At 40.4% G+C, this 20,000-nt stretch overlaps 1 protein-coding gene across 2 annotated transcripts; it reads left to right on the top strand.

The window, feature by feature from the left end:
- The first annotated feature begins 4,152 nt into the window (after positions 1-4,152).
- Positions 4,153-19,210, top strand: ACADM (acyl-CoA dehydrogenase medium chain). 2 transcript variants are annotated; one of them, XR_003707170.2, is made up of 13 exons: positions 4,153-4,304; positions 7,971-8,067; positions 9,079-9,176; positions 9,289-9,358; positions 10,265-10,365; positions 10,447-10,527; positions 11,825-11,955; positions 12,450-12,558; positions 12,736-12,876; positions 12,954-13,049; positions 16,430-16,678; positions 17,925-18,060; positions 18,605-19,210. XR_003707170.2 is itself a non-coding variant. In XM_028733067.2 (12 exons), exons 1-12 carry the CDS (start codon positions 4,278-4,280, stop codon positions 17,994-17,996), a joined length of 1,272 nt encoding a protein of 423 aa, XP_028588900.2. In that variant the 5' UTR covers positions 4,153-4,277; the 3' UTR covers positions 17,997-19,210. The 2 variants fall into 2 exon arrangements, 1 of the variants encoding a protein (XP_028588900.2); XM_028733067.2 differs by having other exon boundaries at positions 17,925-19,210.
- The last annotated feature ends 790 nt before the right edge of the window (positions 19,211-20,000 follow it).

The raw sequence follows: 20,000 nt of genomic DNA, 5'->3' as shown, positions 1-20,000 counted from the left end.
GCATGTCAGATATACTGGCCTCGGTCCAGTATATCTGAAGGAGCGTCTCCACCCCCATCGTTCAGCCCGGACACTGAGATCCAGCGCCGAGGGCCTTCTGGCGGTTCCCTCATTGCGAGAAGTAAGGTTACAGGGAACCAGGCAGAGGGCCTTCTCGGTAGTGGCTCCTGCCCTGTGGAACGCCCTCCCAGCAGATGTCAAAGCAATAAACAACTATTTTACTTTTAGAAGTCATCTGAAGGCAGCCCTCTTTAGGGAAGTTTTTAATGTTTGATGCTGTACTGTTTTTAATATTCAGTTGGAAGCCGCCCAGAGTGGCTGGGGAAACCCAGCCAGATGGGCGGGGTATAAATAATAAATTATTATTATTATTATTATTATCTCATTCATTATCAGAATTAACCAGACAAATTGCTCCACCAACTAAGAATGGCCATGCACCACTACCCACAGAATTGAGAAACAGTTTTCCATTTGTCAATCCTTTCCATGTACAGACCATGTGAGTTTTCCCGTGAATCAAATTAAGCCACAGGCTCTTCCTGTTTTGCAACCGTACACTCCTCAGAACCCAAAGACTTTGATTTCCCAGAAGCTTAGGGTAGACCCCTTGAAATTTATTTATATAGGTGGGCCTACTATGAATATGACTTGAGCCCCATTTACTTGAGAGAAAGCCCCAGTGAATTCAATAGGCCTTACTTCTGAAGAGATGTGGTTAGTCAGAGATTGTGAAGAACCATGTGATGGCGTGATATAAATAATTACCTGGTTAATTACAATCCTATTAGTTTTTAAAACAATTTTATTACAATTATATGTTGATAAAGTGTCTTATTAGAAAGTTGCCCATATCTTAACTTTAGAAATCTTTTTGTTCAATTTTTAAACTAACAGATTTCTAGTGATTAACAATAATTTAGGGGCATACAGTTTAGTAATGTTTCATAATATCAACACTTAATTAATAAAAAATATTATACAAACTTAATAGTAATAACTGCAATAAACATTTAGCACAAAATAACTCATTAAATATTAAGAGAAATAATGAATCTGTAATGCAAGTGTCTAAATAAATGAAAAACTGCTCTTTTTGTAATATATTATCCTTATTTTACAATGTTTACTTGCTAATTTATACAACCTGGCAACAATCAACAAGCCTCTACCGTTCATTAGAATAATAAAGGGGATTTCTTCTGTATTAATGAAACTGTGAAAGTAATATATATTCCAAACTGCAGGGAGAAAATGTCTCATAAGACAAATTATAAAACAAAGGTACAGCAAGATTGCTAGTAAATGTAGCCAGTGCTCAATCAGAAAAACAACTATGGATCCATTGTATGGATTCCAGAAAGATTTGAGATTAGGAATGACTTTGTGCCATTTTATTTTTAAATTATAACAATATTTTACTAAATTTACAGAACAATTCTACATTTACATTTCTGTGATTGTAGGCAGTAGATCCATCATAGTTACATTCACATAACATCTCCTGCATCCACTCCATCCCCAGTTCAGGACAGGAGGGGGAAACCACATGAAACTCAGGGTGGGAGATGAGGAAAGTAATTTTCATTTGATCTCTTCCCCCTGCATTGGAGTCAATGGAATTACTTACATGAGGTCCTGTCGTAGTGTAGATTTCCACTGTGTGGGCATGTTTGTGAAATGAGAAGGGCTAGGAGCAGATCTGTATTTCTAGTGTTATCATCAATCTGCCGCTACATCCTAATGCTACTCAAATGATGAGCCAGTGAGTTTGTTTCATAAGTAAATATGTTCCTCAGTACCAGTCTACTGCATTATTCGGCATACGTCTGCACTCCCTACGCTTCTAATCCAAAGCAAAGTCTGGAAATTGCATTTGTATTCCCTGCTCCGTGATATTAAACTACTGATCCTAGTTATACAACTTTATTAAAATGTCCAAGTTGTATGAATGAAATCAGTTGTTTCTCTTGGAAGAATGGAAGAGTTTACTTGTGTTCCCTGGCATTGCCTCAGAGTTTCTGGCTTATTGTATTAAATCTCTTCTCCATGTCCAACCTGGCTCTTTTGTCCAGTCATTACTTGGCCTGATTACTGTGCCCCATATAGATGTTCTCTATAGTTTCCTACCTTTTTTCCCATTTGACTATCCTTCACCTCACTATTGCATCACTTTCCTTCTTCACTTTTCCTCCATTGACACCCTTCCTGTCTTTTTGCCTCCAGCACATATGACTCAATTGAGATTCACTCCTCGTTTGTGTACTCAAATTCGCTTGCATCATTCACTCTTGCATCCTGACAAGCACAAGTGAGACATTTGGATTGACTTTAGTTTTTAAAATCCCAGAAGGAAGTATTTAAGTCACACAATTACTGCTTTGTCCCTAGAGGGTATTTGTGTAACTTTAAATAGATGCCTTGTTATTTCATTACCAAATGTCTGTTTTGAGCTGGCCCTTTCCATCATGTCAATGAAATGTTTCTAGACATGGCTCAGTAAAGACAGGCTAGGTAAAGACATTTCTGCCGTAACTTGGCAAAACAGCATGTTTTCCCGAAGCTCTCTAGAATGTCCTATGTGATTTTAACAAGTTGTTTAGAGCAGGGATACAAAAATCGGAGGGCTTCTGAATGTTGTTGGATTTCAGTGCCTATCAGATGCAGCCAACATAGCCAATGGTCAACAACACTGGCAGGGCTACAGGATTGTCATTCCTGCGGACGTGGGTGACATTGTGGTCTAAACTACTGAGCCTTTGGGGCTTGCCGATTGGAAGGTTGGCAGTTCGAATCCATGCAACGGAGTGAGCTCCCATTGCATCTGTGTCAACCTAGCTGTTAAAATGCATACCAACGCGTGTAGATAAAAAGGTGGGAAGGTAGACGGCGTTTCCGTGCGCTCTGGCACTCGCCACTGTGTCCCTTTGCACCAGAAGCAGTTTAGTCATGCTGGCCACTTGACCCGGAAAGCTGTCTGCAGACAAACACCAGCTCCCTTGGCCTGAAGCAAGATGAGACTTAACTGTCCAGGGGTCCTTTACCTTACATTCCTGATTTCAAGATTACTTGATCCAAACAGAGGTGTTGTCTCATTTCTTCAGGTTGGAAGTTTGGGTGAAACTCAGCTTGCTGAGAAGAGTTTATATAGGCTTAAAACAGACAGCAAGAAACCTGCAGATACTTAAGACCAGGCATCCCCAACCTTTGGCCCTCCAGATGTTTTGGACTACAATTCCCATCATCCCTGACCACTGGTCCTGTTAGCTGGGGATCATGGGAGTTGTAGGCCAAAACATCTGGAGGGCCAAAGGTTGGGGATGCCTGCTTAAGACTATCCCCATACCTTTGACCTCTTTACTGACCTCCTTATCTCTTTCAGTAGACAAGCAGAGAGAATTTTCCTAAGTGGGGCAGAGTTCTCACTGCTGCGCCACCCAGAGGAGCAAAAACCAAGTTAAACAAGGGAAGCGTGTGTGGCAGTCATCCCACATGTTGCATGTGCCCACAGGCTGGTACAGCGGTGGGGTCCCATTGCCCCCAGAAAGGGATCGAACAAGCGGGCAGAGGTTGTGATGCCAGGCCTGATTTCCCCTCCACGTGTATTACCCAGAGAGTGAGCAAACACACACACGAAAATGTGTTTCGCTGGCATTGCTATGAAGCTCTTCATAGCAGGAGCCAGCTCCTAGGGGGCCGTGGTCCCTTCGCCCCCCATAGAATATTGGAGGTGGCCGCCCCCCACCCCAAAAGTTGATACATATTGCCATTCAGATAGGGTGGGTGCGCCCCATCGTATGATCGATTATGCGAGGCGGGGCTTACTTGTCCCCCTACAATATTTTATTGTCACCCTCCTGAAGCCCTTTTTCACTGCCCAAATCACAAGTAGTCACCACCAATGGCCTGGCTTTGCCGTGCGATGAGCCGCCACCTCTGCCCACTGGCTGCCTGACAAGGCGGATTGGGGCCCCGGCGAAAGTGAGAGAGACGCTTCCCCCCCCCCCCGCCCGCCTCACAAAAAATCTCCGCTGTTGTCACCGGCGGCCGCCAGGGCTTACCGCGGCACCGGAGCCCAACCGGCCTTCGTCAGCCGACGTCTGTCCCCCCCCCCCCCCCGCGCGCCGCCTTCCTTCTCTCGGCTCCTCCTCCCTCGTCGCCTCTCTCTTGAGGCCTAGCTTCCTGGAGTGATCCCCGAGCGCAGGGGGCGGGCCTTGGCTTGGTGCCTACTGGGTGGGAGGTTGCTGCCGCGGCCTGTGGAAGAGGAAGGGCACGTCATGGCCGCCGCGCTGAAGGTCTCTCGGGTACGGAGTAGGTGGGCGATGGGCGTGAGGAGAGAAGCCGGGCGCAGAAACCGAAAGCGGCAAGCTTGGGGGGCGGCCTCGGATCGCTGAGGGAAGGAGGCCTTGCAAGGTGGGGCGGGGTGGGTTTCTGTAACCCGGCAATGCAAGCCCGAAGCGTGCCTACTCGGGAGAAAACCCCGTTTAGTCCAAGGGAGCTTACCCACTGCCCCAGTAAAGTGCTGATAAGCTGGGCGAAGGGGTTTACTGCGTATTTAGTAGTCCTAAGACTTCTATAATTACAACATTGTACAGTTGGAAGAACTAGAACATAAATATTTAGAAGAGGGGAAGGATGCCAAGTTCTCACCGGGGAAAGGAAAAGGTACCCACACAGAATGATACTTGCAGCTTATATAAAGCGAGATACATTCTCTCCCGTAACAAACAACAATACCGCAGTTTTTGGTATTATGCAACAGCATATCTATTTATTTGTTTGGCATTCATAAGGAGGGGTTGGTTTCCGGAAGGAAACTGCCTTACCTTGATCCTAGGGTTGTTTTTTTTAATTTATGGCAAATGTAGGGAAACAGAAGAGATCTATAGAAACCGAGATCATATGTGTGTTAGGTTTAGGGGATTTTGATAGAGTTATCTTCTGTGAATAGGTTTAACTAATTATACTACCCACTATATATTTCATATAAAACATTTTTGTGCCAGTATAGCTGGTATATCTTCCAACTTTTATTCTTGTTTATGGTTTGTTACAAAATCCCAGTTTGTATTGGTTTTTGCCCCTAAGTATATTAATGAGACAGACATAGTCTTAAGAATTCATATGCTAGAAAGAAAAACAACTTTTTAAAGCATTGTTCAGTGCTGTGACTGGGAAATGACTGCTTTTGAATCTTGGTAGTTTGGATGTCCCTTTGCCCTTTTAAAGTCCTTCAGTATTATCTACATACTATAGACAAAGACCTAAGGCAGAATGATGAATAGGGTAGTCTCTTAACTACTATGCCACACTAGCTCTTTGAGAATGTTGGACAGAACAGTCCTTTTATGGGTTTTGTTTATACACTTGATTTATAAAGCTAATAAGAATACTTTTATATTTGCAGTTTTGTTTCAAATTTGTACAGAATACTTTGATCTAGTAGCTGTTTACCCTTGATTTAAGCAAAATGTGAGCAAAGCTACTAAACAATGATAATAACCCACTTATCACTGATGAGTCAATCTATATGACATACTCAGTATGTAAATAAAAGCATTTTTGCACTCTGAAAATGTGCAGGTACAGATTGATGTATACAATAGTTCGCCTAGAAAAGATTTGCAGGGCTATTAACAGTTCTCTGAGGATTTTTCTTCTATGACAGAAATGGCCCTACACAAGATTTCTGTTGGTTAAATTTGTTGGTAGACAGTTATTGATAAAACTGAAGGATGCCAAACCAGTGAGCTGAGTATTGCATATGGTGATGTGGTAATGTTGTGTGCAATTAATGTGTTATGCCACTTTACCAGTCTCATACAGGTTGGTTTATGATGTGGGAACTTTGTAATATTCTACTCCGTAGGTGTCACACATAAATCATAACAAGTGATTGTTATGAGCATGTATTTCTGTCTAGGACTTACCCAGGAAACTGGAGGATAAACAGGGCAAATGTTTCATTTGTGTACAGAGAGTTCTTTTTGAAAAAGATAACTGCTATGAGAGTGAAAAGCAGAAGTGTTTTCCATAAGGAAAACATGTAATTGAAAATTGCCAGAACGAAAAGGTCAGCCTTTAAACCACTGTACCGTGTAACTTTAATGGAATTTGGTGTTGGCAGTGCCAGTGAGCAGTCTGCTCCCCCCCCCCCCCCCCGCCAAGAGTATGCCACATAAGATAACTGATAAATTTCAACCCCTGAAAAGCAAGGTATGGAGCAGAGTGCTAAAAAACTTTCTATTCCAGCTGGCCATTACAAAAACGCTGTAACTAAAAAATAGTTTCTGTGTTTGCTTTTTTCATCCTCCCAATCTCTTTGCCTTTTATGTCACATATTTTAGGTTGTAATCCTTGGGGGAGGGCCTTTCTAACACTGGCATTTGTAAGGTACTCTGGGAGCCTCCCTCCCTCTCTTTCTCTCTCTGTGTTGGCTGAAAGTAGGATAAAGATGCTTTACTTAAATCAAATAGCATTAGAGACTTAATTCCACAATTGTTTGATAAAGCATCACCCTTGAAGCCAGGGAGCCACAGGTTACAAAGTATTTTAGTGTAAATTATTCTTTGAAATTGTAGTGAAGTTAAAATGGTCAATAAGTTATTCATATCCAAAGCTTTGTGGCCTTTTGGTTAATATTGTACACGTGATAGAGCATCTTGTGCATGTCTTATGCAATCTTTATCTCATTCACTTCTTTTTCTTTTGAATGACTGGTGTGTAGTTGTATAATTAAATGGACTTTGTTCTCTTGCTATTTTATTAACCACTGGACCATCTTTCGTTGTCACTTTCATATTCTGCTTAGTCAAAGCTACTAATTTTAGTTCTTGTTCCCCAAATTAGGAGTGTAGGAAGCTGCCCTATATTGTGTCAGACCATTGTCCCATCTTATCTCACTGTTCTCTGCACCAGTGGTGAGTGGGGCCAGAGGCAAAAGTGAGTTGAACCACAGATGTGACTTGTACACAGAGCCGCATTGTAGCCCAGCAAAAGTCAGTGTTTCTACACTGCAATTTCCCCCTGCAAATTAGGAGTTTAGTCATTATCTTTGACCCTTCTCATTCTTTTCTTTCTTTTTTTCTTTCCTATCTTATCTAAGGCTTGCTGGTTCTCTTGTTAATAATTCTCAATCTCTTCCATTTTAGTCTATTTAGACTGAATTCCTTATTCAGACTCTAATTCCTGTCTTGGGCTGATGACTGCAATGGTTTAGTAGTCTTGTGCTTCAGTTTAAACTTACTTGGGGGTATCAAACACTCATCTTATTTAACTTCCACTCCCTTGTGTTGTTTCTCAATTTCATGCTTTTTCTGGGCTCCTTATATGTGGAACCCTCTCCCTCTTGATATTCAGTTCACTATCACTTTGTCTCACTTTAAGAAAGCACAAAATTGTCCTTTTTTCTTGCAGTGTTGCTTTGTTTCTTTAATTGTCAGTTAAGCATTATATATATTTACTTTGAACATTTTCTTTCTTTCTTTTATTCTTCCAGAGAAAGTTTCTCCATTTCCCCCTTCTAAGTCCCCTCTCCTATTGTTTCATGCCTTTAGATTGTAAGGCAGAGACCTGTCCCTGAAATTTCCTATGTATTTTAGTCACTTTCATTAATAATAAATGCTAAGGATACTACTAGATCTTTCATCAATAAGATATAATATATGTCCTATAGGTATGTATCTTCAGCAGAACTATATAATAATAATTTGCAAAATCTTCAGTTTGCTCCAGCAATGGAAGACAACAAAGTCCATAGAAAGGTACAGGGGCATATTTATTTGCAAAGGCCACATTGAAAAACACAGAATTCCCCAACTACTTCTAGTGAAAAATACGATCAGTTCTGTGGTAAATGCATTGCTCTCTGCTGCAGACTATTTTTTAGTTGGCACTTGCAATAGGATTGAGAAATTTATTGGAGGCTTTTATCGGAGCTATTCTTATTCCCCCCAATATCAAAATTTCAGGTGTTACGAAGCATTGCTACATGTGGTTGGAGATCACAATCAAGTCAAGCTGCTGCAACAGCACCCAAAAGTAAATCGGCAGCTGGATTTAGCTTTGGTAAGTATCGACAAAGCACTGTAAAAATATCCCCTATTAATCTTACATTATGTCCCATGCCTCAAGTATTTCACAAACCTAAAGAAAATTATCAGAATTTGAACCATTTGATGTGTGATGGCAGGAGACTGAGGACTCAATGCCTGATGCACTTACTTTTTATTTTACTAAAAGCAGCTGTGCAGTTTTACTAAATACAATTAGTGAACTACGAACTGTAATTGGAGAAGTGCAGTGTGCGTTACATCTTTTCCTTATGCCACTTTCCCAGTTTAAATTGCTTTCTGAGCTGCTTTTTGGTTCATAAGGGAAAATATATGATACAGGCGTTTGCATTTTTTTCAGTGCAGTCAGACGGGGGCCCACATACCAATGGATGTTGTAGCCAGAGGCAATACACTAGGCTGATCAACAGATGTGACGGCTGTTTGTGTGCAGTAGACTACATTGCAGCCACACACAGTCATCTCTCCATCCAGGCTCTCAAGGAGGGTGCAGAGCAGGACCAATGAGGAGCCTGGAGAGAGATGGTGTGGCCTGGGGAGGACCCTGATGGCCAGGGACAGAGATACTTGGAGGTCTGATCTGATCCAGCAGGGCTTGTCTTATGTCCTCAGGTGGGAAAACTGATGTGCAGTCATCTCGCTTGCAGTAGATGCTTCTGTAAGAGGCAAACGAACAGTCCATTTCTTGAACAGAGGCTCCCAATTTTCCTCACACTGTTCCAAAAATATAATTTATTTCAGCTGATGTTGCTTCATGCCCTTATACCTCTTGGAATATCCTGCTCTTGCCCCATTTGGTCATGGTTTTCCCTATATTGCTGTGCTGCTTCATGTCCTGTCACATCCTGGCGAGTAGAATTAGGGATGAATTTGGGTGCCAAAATAATGCACTCTAGCAATGTCAGGTGCAAAGTATTGCAGTTCTGCTACTATGTTGAATTATTACGGGTATTTCAAATATTTGGATATATTTGATTGTTTGACATGTGAATGCCTTGTTTTCTAGAACTTACTGATGAACAGAAAGAATTTCAAGCTACAGCTCGTAAATTTGCTAGAGAGGAAATCTTGCCCGTTGCTGCCGAATATGACAGAACTGGAGAGGTAGGCTTGCTATATAAGAGGAAAACAGCTTGCTTTAACATTTCATTGAGTAAATGTTTCTAAAAAGAGACACTGTACATAAAATGAAATATTTTATTTCTTTTCTTTCTAGTACCCTGTTCCCCTCATAAAAAGGGCATGGGAGCTCGGCTTGATAAATTCACATATACCAGAGAGCTGTGGTGAGTAAACTACCTTTTAAGCAATAAAATAGCATCAACTAAGGAACACTTTTAGGAGGCAAAGATACGACAGATTTTACGATAGGATGTTTTATGAATGTGAAGGAATAGCAATAGCCAGTATGTCTGGTGTAAGATAAGTTTTCATCTCTTGAGATCTTATTAGAAATAGCAGTATTGCGAAACATACAGGGTATATGTATATGGATATTAGTTAACTTCTTTGCAGTATGTTTGATGATTGGTAAGTGGATATGCAAGCAGACACCATTGAAAGGTGTTGTGTTACATCTGGACCATCCTCTTCAACCATAAAGCCATTTACCACCAATAGCTCTGTAGAAAGGATCCCAAAGGTTTATTGTGCTTTGATGATGTTTTGATTTTTATTATTGTCTTTCAATATTACTTGGAAGAATTTGTATCCTGAATTGGTATTGACCCATTCCTACATGCAAGTTATTATTTAGTTAACTACTGGGTACAGATGGGTAGCCGTGTTGGTCTGCCATAGTCAAAACAAAAAAAATTCCTTCCAGTAGCACCTTAAAGACCAACTAAGTTAGTTCTTGGTATGAGCTTTCGTGTGCTTGGTATCTGAAGAAGTGTGCATGCACACGAAAGCTCATACCAAGAACTAACTTAGTTGGTCTTTAAGGTGCTACTGGAAGGAATTTTTTTTGTTTTAACTACTGGGGTTATTCTGAATAGGGATATGCTACCAATATTGTGGGGGTTTGGTGTGTGTATTTTGTTGTTGAAGGGATATATACAAATGGAATTGAAACATCCTGTTACGCTGATGTCAAAATTCACCCTATCAAAGGTTAGAGTGTATAGGAAGTAAAGTGCACTTAAAATGAATTTGTATGGGACTGTTTTTTGTTTCATAATGTTTTGCTATAGGTGGCCTTGGCCTTGGCTGTTTTGATGCCTGCCTTATTACTGAAGAATTAGCTTATGGGTGTACAGGGGTTCAAACAGCTATTGAAGCAAATTCCCTGGGTGTAAGTATTTTCCTTCTTTCTTTGTAGTAGTCTAGATCATGACTTTCTTTGTATTGAATGTTTCTTTTTTTTTTCTTGTAGCAAATGCCAGTCATCATTGCAGGAAATGAGCAGCAGCAGAAGAAATATCTGGGAAGAATGACAGAGGAACCTATGATGTGTGTAAGTTCCCCCTCTCCCCCCAAGTCTATAGAATTTTACTTTGCTTTCTTTGGAAAAACCTGTATACACTTACCGTATTTTTCTGTATATTGGACGCCCCCATGTATAGGACGCCCCCTATTTTGGGAGACTCCAAATTAAGAAAATGGGGGGGGGGGGAATTGCCCTAACTTGTTGAAATTTTTTTGGAGAGGATTGCCCAGAGCCTAACAGCCGCGCGTCTAACATGCTGCCTATCAGCTGTTTCCTCGCGGGCAATCGCTGAGCTTTGGGGTAGGGCAGGGTTAAGCTTTTTGGGGGGGAGGGAAGAGTGGTGAAGCACGTTTTACTTTTAGCATGTTTCACCTTTCCCGTGGGGCCTCCGTATTCTGCTTGCCTCCTCCCACTCTGCCTGTCCTACAGCTGGGAGGAAGGCTGTAGGCAGTCTGTTTTTGTACGCAGGTGGCGCGACATTACACAGGAGGAGCGCGGCAATTGAAGTAATAGCCCCCCCTTGCGCCTTTCACATCAGCAAAACATCGCACCTTGCGCTCCTCCTGTGTAACATTGTGCCACCCGCGCACAAATGGAGTCGTGAGAAGATGCCACACAGAAAGAATAGATCGCACGCAGCCTCCCCCACAGCTGTAGGGCGGGCATAGTGGGAGGAGGCAAGCAGACTAAGAATGCCCCGCAGGAAAGGTACTGCCACTCCAGTTGGCCGCAGCGATCGAAGATATCTCTCCCTTCCACGCCTTTCTCATGTGGCCTTGTTAGTCTGCTTGGAGCCGTGTGAAGACGCCGCACAAAAACGGACTGCCTATAGCCTCCCTCCCATCTGTAGGGTGGACAGAGTGGGAGGAGGCAAGCAGACTACAGAGGCCACGCAGCTCGCCACTGCCGGGAGCTGCGACTGCTAAAGCAAGTACCATATTTATTTATATATTTAATTGCTGTATTCCATGGATAAGACGAACCTTGTTTTTCGACCTAAAAAATTGGGTAAAAAACCTCATCTTATAGATGGAAAAATACGGTATTATTAATTTATATACAGCTTATATGCAAAATATTGCTTCCACGCAGTTTACAACAATAACATCAATGCATAATTGAAATACACAATAGCAATTCCATTCGGCACTAGAATACGCTAAGTCTTAATAAAAATATGCAATAAAACAAGCAATTAAAAAGCACGGCAGTTAAAACATCTAAAAACAGTCAGTTAAGCCAACAAAATCAGAAGTGCAGTTCAGGAGAATGCTTGCCTAAACAGGTATACCTCCTGTTTATTCCTTTTTCTTTTTCTCCTCAGGCCTACTGTGTAACGGAACCTGGAGCAGGCTCTGATGTAGCGGGTTTAAAAACAAGAGCCGAAAAGAAAGGAGATGAATATATAATTAATGGACAAAAAATGTGGATCACCAATGGTGGCAAGGCTAACTGGTATAGCAATTGTTAACTAGCTTTACTTTCTATGTAGCTCTTCCCCACATTTGATCTGTTTTTGTGTCATGCTCAGTGTGACTAAGATACAGAATGTTTATTAGAAACCAGTTGGGGAGATCAGGTATTATCTCTTACCCTATCCAGGATTTGGTTTAGAAGGAAGGAATGAAGAGAGACAATTTGGAACGAGGAGTGACAGTACATGTTGGGAGGGCTGAAACCATCCTTCTACTAAATACCATCCTGTGCCACATGTGCTTTATGAGTCTTTTCGTTGTATATTGTCTTGTATTTCCTTTTTGTTTTATATATAATACCAAACAATAGAAGTCCAGTCTTAACTATGTTAAAGCTCAGTAGAAGTCTTCAAAACCCACTGGGTTGTCCTCCTTTTTTGAAACCGCCTTATCGTTGTTTAATTTCTGGTATAAAGCTACCAGAAGCATCTGTTAAAGTCAAACTTGGCTCTTGTTTTTGTGTGTGTTTATTAGGTATTTTTTATTGGCTCGCTCCAATCCTGATCCCAAAGCTCCTGCAGGCAAAGCTTTTACTGGATTTATTGTGGAAGCGGACAGCCCTGGAATACAAATTGGAAGAAAGGTAGAGTACACACACACACACACACACACACACACACCCCTAGATTCTATGTGTGGATGTGTAAAATAACAAGCATAATTCTTGCACTCTTGGCTATAAATTACCAATCTACATTAGTTTTTGACTTCATCAAATAATTAAGTTAAGGCATAAATAAATATTTCACTTTCTTTTCAGGAACTTAATATGGGTCAGCGCTGCTCAGATACAAGAGGGATTGTTTTTGAGGATGTGAGAGTGCCCAAAGAGAATGTATTAATTGGTGAAGGTGCTGGCTTTAAAATTGCCATGGGAGCATTTGATAAAACAAGGCCTCCGGTAAGTATCTGAAATAAGTTCTAGAAATATATCATTTTAGAGTTCTGTTTTTATGATACCCATCATTAAAATTACAGGTAGCAGCTGGTGCTGTAGGGCTAGCACAAAGAGCTTTGGATGAAGCTACAAAGTATGCTATGGAAAGAAAAACCTTTGGAAAGGTCATTGCAGAGGTATGTGAATCTCTTTATCATTTATATGATGCCATTTCCAGTTAATGTGTATTAAGGGAAATCTTTTTCACAAAGCTTATATTGTAGGGTCCTAAAAGAAAAGCTTAGCAAGTTGGAAGTCAAAATGCTGGTAAAGCCAAAATATGATCCACCAATCTCTTACTAGAAGCCATTTAAATTTAAGGGTAGTGTTGCTTTGTAAATGGGTCTCTTGTGGTGTAAGAGGATTCAAGATTGCTGCAGCTGACAGTTAAAAAATGTGGACTGTCGTATAGCAAAGCTAATGCTGATTTTGTCAATGAGGGATAGTGTGGCTAGTCACTGCAAGGAACCAAACTAATCACATTTGCATACTTGTCATTGTGTATTAACTGTGCGTCTCCATACGTAATCCCCCACCCCACAAATGGTTTATTTGGGAGGAAAGGCAAAATATAAATTTAATAAATAAATACATGTTTGACTGTAAGTCATTTTAGGGTTTTCTTGTTTGTTACTGAGACAAGGCGACATGAAGTCATTTAGTAATCTGCACACATTCATTAATAGAGAATTATTTAAATATATAAGCACTTCAGATTAAACTAGCACTGCTTTCTGATAACTAATGCTACGATCACAAAATAAATATAGCTGAGGAGTGATAGGAGTCCTAGGGAAATCCTAAAACCAGATGAAGAACCAGAACCAGAACCAGAACCAATAATCCTGACTTTGGGTAATTCCTGAGGCTTGGCTGTACATTGGTAACTTTTCTAATTAGATGAAATTTCATTGTAATTTTTATCAAATATGAACAAAGTAGCTTAGCAAAATATTTAATTCTATATACTGTATTGATAAAGTTACAGATGGGTAGCCGTGTTGGTCTGCCATAGTCAAAACAAAAAAAATTCCTTCCAGTAGCACCTTAAAGACCAACTAAGTTAGTTCTTGGTATGAGCTTTCGTGTGCATGCACACTTCTTCAGATACACTGAAACAGAAGTTGCCAGATCCTTCTATATAGTGAGAAGGTGGGGAGGGGTATTACTCAGAGGGGGGTGGGAATGGGTGATTGGCAGATAGCTGTGATGAGCCTGTTGACGACTATTAACGACTGCAGTAGGTCTTACAGGAAAAAGCAAGGGGTGAGAAGGTGAAAAATGGCTTTGTCATGTATAGTGAGATAAGAATCCAATGTCTTTATTCAGGCCAGGTGTCTCCATGGTTTTAAGTTTGGTAATGATTTGCAATTCAGCAGCTTCTCTTTCCAGTCTATTTCTGAAATTCCTTTGTAGTAAAACAGCTACTTTGAGATCTTGTATAGAATGTCCTGGGAGATTGAAGTGTTCTCCTACTGGTTTCTCTGTCTTGTGATTCTTGATGTCAGATTTATGTCCGTTTATTCTTTGGCGTAAGGTTTGGCCTGTTTGTCCAATATAGAGAGCTGAAGGACACTGTTGGCATTTGATGGCATACACAATGTTAGACGATGAGCAATTAAATAGTCCAGAGATGGTGTGTGTGATGTTGTTGGGGCCAGTAATGGTGTTGTCCGGGTGTATGTGGCAGCAAAGTTGGCATCTGGGTTTATTGCAGGCTCTGGTGCCAGTGTCCGTGTTAAGTCTGGTTGTAGTATTATTGTGGGTTAGGAGTTGTTTAAGATTGGGTGGCTGTCTGTAGGCAATTCAGCAGCTTCTCTTTCCAGTCTTTCTCAAGCTCTGGGAGGAAGACCTTTCATTGCCTACAGACAGCCACCCAATCTTAAACAACTCCTAACCCACAATAATACTACAACCAGACTTAACACGGACACTGGCACCAGAGCCTGCAATAAACCCAGATGCCAACTTTGCTGCCACATACACCCGGACAACACCATTACTGGCCCCAACAACATCACACACACCATCTCTGGACTATTTAATTGCTCATCGTCTAACATTGTGTATGCCATCAAATGCCAACAGTGTCCTTCAGCTCTCTATATTGGACAAACAGGCCAAACCTTACGCCAAAGAATAAACGGACATAAATCTGACATCAAGAATCACAAGACAGAGAAACCAGTAGGAGAACACTTCAATCTCCCAGGACATTCTATACAAGATCTCAAAGTAGCTGTTTTACTACAAAGGAATTTCAGAAATAGACTGGAAAGAGAAGCTGCTGAATTGCAAATCTCTTTCTCAAGCTCTGGGAGGAAGACCTTTCATTGCCTACAGACAGCCACCCAATCTTAAACAACTCCTAACCCACAATAATACTACAACCAGACTTAACACGGACACTGGCACCAGAGCCTGCAATAAACCCAGATGCCAACTTTGCTGCCACATACACCCGGACAACACCATTACTGGCCCCAACAACATCACACACACCATCTCTGGACTATTTAATTGCTCATCGTCTAACATTGTGTATGCCATCAAATGCCAACAGTGTCCTTCAGCTCTCTATATTGGACAAACAGGCCAAACCTTATGCCAAAGAATAAACGGACATAAATCTGACATCAAGAATCACAAGACAGAGAAACCAGTAGGAGAACACTTCAATCTCCCAGGACATTCTATACAAGATCTCAAAGTAGCTGTTTTACTACAAAGGAATTTCAGAAATAGACTGGAAAGAGAAGCTGCTGAATTGCAAATCATTACCAAACTTAAAACCATGGAGACACCTGGCCTGAATAAAGACATTGGATTCTTATCTCACTATACATGACAAAGCCATTTTTCACCTTCTCACCCCTTGCTTTTTCCTGTAAGACCTACTGCAGTCGTTAATAGTCGTCAACAGGCTCATCACAGCTATCTGCCAATCACCCATTCCCACCCCCCTCTGAGTAATACCCCTCCCCACCTTCTCACTATATAGAAGGATCTGGCAACTTCTGTTTCAGTGTATCTGAAGAAGTGTGCATGCACACGAAAGCTCATACCAAGAACTAACTTAGTTGGTCTTTAAGGTGCTACTGGAAGGAATTTTTTTTGTTTTGTATTGATAAAGTTTTCCTTTTTCTGTCTGATTCACATGTCACTTTAAACCATAGTGAAACCTAACCATGAATTAATGGGGATCACACAGCATACACACTGGTAAAATTGCAGCCAGAACCTCCTTCTCGGAGCTAAGGCAAGGCTTGTGGTTTGTGTCTCTCCAAACAAACCATGAGCTGTAACCAAGTTTAGTTCTTATTGCTTGTGGCTTCTTTGAGGAAAATACGGTAAATTGGGTCCCAGCAGCACAGCAGCAGGAGGAATGAGGGAGGGGGAAATGCAATTTTAGCACTATGCAGAAGCTTGCTACATGTTCTTTGATACGTATTGTACAAAAAGTAAACTTCTCAATTCTAAGTGGTCAATATTTGCCTATATTCCTCAACCATCTTAGCACCAGGCAGTGTCCTTCATGTTGGCTGAAATGGCAATGAAAGTGGAACTTGCTCGCTTGGCTTACCAAAGGGCTGCATGGGAGGTAGATGCTGGCCGTAGAAACACCTACTATGCATCTATTGCAAAGGGATATGCTGGAGACATTGCAAATCAAGTAGCTTCTGATGCCGTCCAGATTTTTGGAGGAAATGGATTCAATAGTGAATACCCAGTAGAAAAGCTAATGAGAGATGCCAAAATATACCAGGTAGGTAACCCATTTAATGCAAATACTAGAACTGTCGCCCAGTTAACATTTTTAGTGAATTGATAGCAGCAGTCTATTAATAAATTTGTGTATATAATATAAAGACAAAAGTATGTTTCCCTTTTAAATGACACATCTGTGTTGTTGCAGCATTCATCTTAAGAGGTATACTCTTTCATAGGAGAGGCAGCTTCTTTTAAGGTGGCACTCAGCACCTGCAGGGTTTTTTTAAGCAGTATTTGTATGAAATGCCTGCAGGTTAAAAATTAAAATCTTCTGAGCATTAAATCCGTGGCAGTGTGGAGAAAAGACCCGTTTAGGATGCAATCCTATACAAAATATAGTATATGTAGTTAATCTGGAAAGTATGTTACATGTAACAGCTTGACCTCAGATAAAAACACACACACACACACACACACACACACATATGTATATATAATTAAAATGTGGTAATTATTAACAAAATATTACGTTATAATCAACTAAGTCATACTTGGAGCAGAACCCATTGAAATTAAGTAACCTAAGCAATGTTTATTAATTTTATGTTGGTCTACTCAGAGTAGGATTAGCACCTATACGGTTTGAAATCAAGTAATATTTTTGAAAAGGAGGTAGGTTTCCATAGCTCAGGTTATAGCCATTCCTTTTTTAAATAGTATAAAAATTCTGCCTGAGGTCTGAATGGCATAACTGTACAAACTAGAGCAGTAGTCTTCTACCTTTTCAGACCCGGGACCCACCTTGAAACCCATTTCTTCATATTTACCATATATTTGTATGGTGGTAGTGCTGCTGTTGTGACCCATGTATGACTAGGCTGGAACTCAGTACTGGATCCTGACCCACCAGCAGTAGATCATTGTACTTCAGGCATTTGAACTTGTTTCTATAACAGAAGTGTCCATATGGAAAACACATTTTGAAATGGAGGAAATTTTCCCAAATGATTTGTTATGTGCCATGGGTATCTGCTGTTCAAAGAAGAAAGTTGAAAAATGCCACTAGGTACGCCCAAGTTCTTAGGCTTAGCTAAAGTAGCCTATTGGACCATAGCCATTTAAGTGCAGCCTTGAAGTACCTGGTGAGATTTGTTTCCCCGCCATTAAGCATCTGCAGCAACTTTTGCATTGAACTGGTAACATACTGATAAGAAGTTCCCTGTATTTTCATATTTTATGTAGTTTTGAAAATGCTCAAAAGCACCTGCCTTTTATTTATTTATTGTATGCTTTCTTTTCAGATATATGAAGGCACAGCTCAAATACAGAGACTGATTGTAGCTCGTGAACACATTGGCAGGTTTAAGGGTTGAGAACTTTTGAAGAGAGACAAGGGCATGTATTAACCTGATTCTGCAAACATTTGTCTTTATTCTGGTATGCTCCTTTTAAGATTGAAAAAATAAAATGGCCTCAAAGTAGTAGCATATCTGTTTCAGATCTTCAATATATGGAAAAAACTTTTTTCCTTAATTATTGAAACTGTTAGCCAGAGACCTCTTGAAAAATTGGGTTATTAGATACATGTTGGTGCATGTGGTTCTTTTTAGTTTGTTTTTTTAGTGGCTGCTTTTACTTTCACCTTACTCCATAGTTACTTGGTTATCCCTGTCCTCTGATCTTCTCTCAACATTTTTAAAGTGCCTCAAATTGAACTTGTGACACTGTATTGGATTAAGAAGTTCATACCAATATCGGCAGTTTAGGGTTCTTCTTTTCTATTTGCAAATTATGTATTTTGCGAGTAGGGCCACTTAAGAATGTTTGTTTGTGTGCAATAAGAAGATTATGGACTCACCATGTTATCATACCAATTATTACCAAATAATGCATATTGTACGCAAGGTAAGGTGTGAAATTATAATCACTATCAGGTCAGCTGTACTGTGACTGTATTTTAATTTGCCATTTCTCTATATAGCGTAGCTATGCAAAACATCTGTGGAACAGCTGTAGTGTGGATTTTTTCAACAACATACAAGAGCAATGTGAAACAAAGAAGCAATGAACCTTACTTTTGAAATCAATGTGTACCTCACACCATGCTACAGTGTGCCTCAGAACAAATTGCCTTGACCTTGGAAAAGCCACATTACTGTATATTGTATTAACTTCTATGAAAAAATAAAGACTTATAATTTTATGACTTTGGAAACTGAAGAGTAGCAGTTTTGCAAACAACTTTGTATGTTGTTGTAAAACAAAACTTATGGTGCCTGTGTTGAACTTTTCAATTATCTGAAGAGTATACATAATGGTTTTGGTGCCTTTAGCCAGATTATATCAACCTTACTAAACAAATGCTTTATTGCACTCAAATATGAAAAAAGCCATACAATGTATTTTTTTGTTCCAGTAATGTTTACAGTACTGTCATTATGTCAATTAGCTATAGTATCAACTAATTAAAAAAAAACTTGCCCTGAAACTCTGTTTTTGTTCTGTAATCTGGGTATGAATTTTGGCATTGAAATGGAAAACAGCTCATTTGTGTTAGTATTAAATCTCTTCTAAGGTGTCATTAGAATACTGGTGTCCAGTCTCTGCTTCAACTGTAGTGCAGTTCAGTTGATCTCCGATGTTGGAGTTTGCTGTGAAATGCTGTCTGATAACTTTTGTCTTGCAACTGAATGCATTTTTTATATTACTTGTTCTGGTGGTGGGAATTGTGTGCATTGAAATGCTCTTTTTAAAAAAATGACTGGTGCATTTGTGCACACTCTATAATTTATCTCTTAGGTTGCACTTGTATCTTTGTTTAAAAAAGACTCCTTGAAAGCTCTGCCATTTCAGTAAGCTAAAACACTCTTTGAATATGACACCTTGCCTGTACTACTCTTGCCATTCCGACTAGCTATTTTGGACTTTTTCATCAAAGGCAATCTACTCTCGCAAATCATTTTAAAACATCTAACTTTTATAAGAAACCAACAACTATAATTTTGAGAGAGCGAAACACTTAAGTAAGAAAATGCATATTAGAATTATCTGTTTCAAAAGCTTCTTTCCTTTTTCTACATATTTATGCATAGGGCAAGTGTTCACAGGCAGCCAGGGTCCCTTCTTTAGTTCTGTCTTGCGACTTTTAACTTCCAGGGATGCCTTTGTGCTGCCCCAAGAAAACACTTCCACGCCACGGCTCAGTGCAAACAGGCATCAAATTAGGAATAGTTTGGGTCATGATGGCACAATCCCCAAAGGTCAACTCCTTTCGTGTTTTTCTGATCGCGTGAATATGGGGCTTGATAGAGCCCGTGTCGTTCCTGTGGAAAGGAATTCACCCAGGACAAATGTCCCCATTCGTCCCCTTCCGCGTT

The sequence above is a fragment of the Podarcis muralis genome, chromosome 5 (genome assembly GCF_964188315.1).
Source record: "Podarcis muralis chromosome 5, rPodMur119.hap1.1, whole genome shotgun sequence".
NCBI lineage: Eukaryota > Metazoa > Chordata > Lepidosauria > Squamata > Lacertidae > Podarcis > Podarcis muralis.
This window is presented reverse-complemented; position numbering and strand designations above follow the sequence as displayed.

What these genes read in the sequence shown, in the direction of transcription:
- ACADM (XM_028733067.2), top strand. Translation starts at nt 4,278, where the DNA reads ATGGCCGCCGCGCTGAAGGTCTCTCGG. An exon ending in TTGAAGCAAATTCCCTGGGT is followed by an intron (nt 10,366 to 10,446) that starts GTAAGTATTTTC and finishes TTTTTCTTGTAG; the next exon opens with CAAATGCCAGTCATCATTGC. An exon ending in AATGGTGGCAAGGCTAACTG is followed by an intron (nt 11,956 to 12,449) that starts GTATAGCAATTG and finishes TGTGTTTATTAG; the next exon opens with GTATTTTTTATTGGCTCGCT.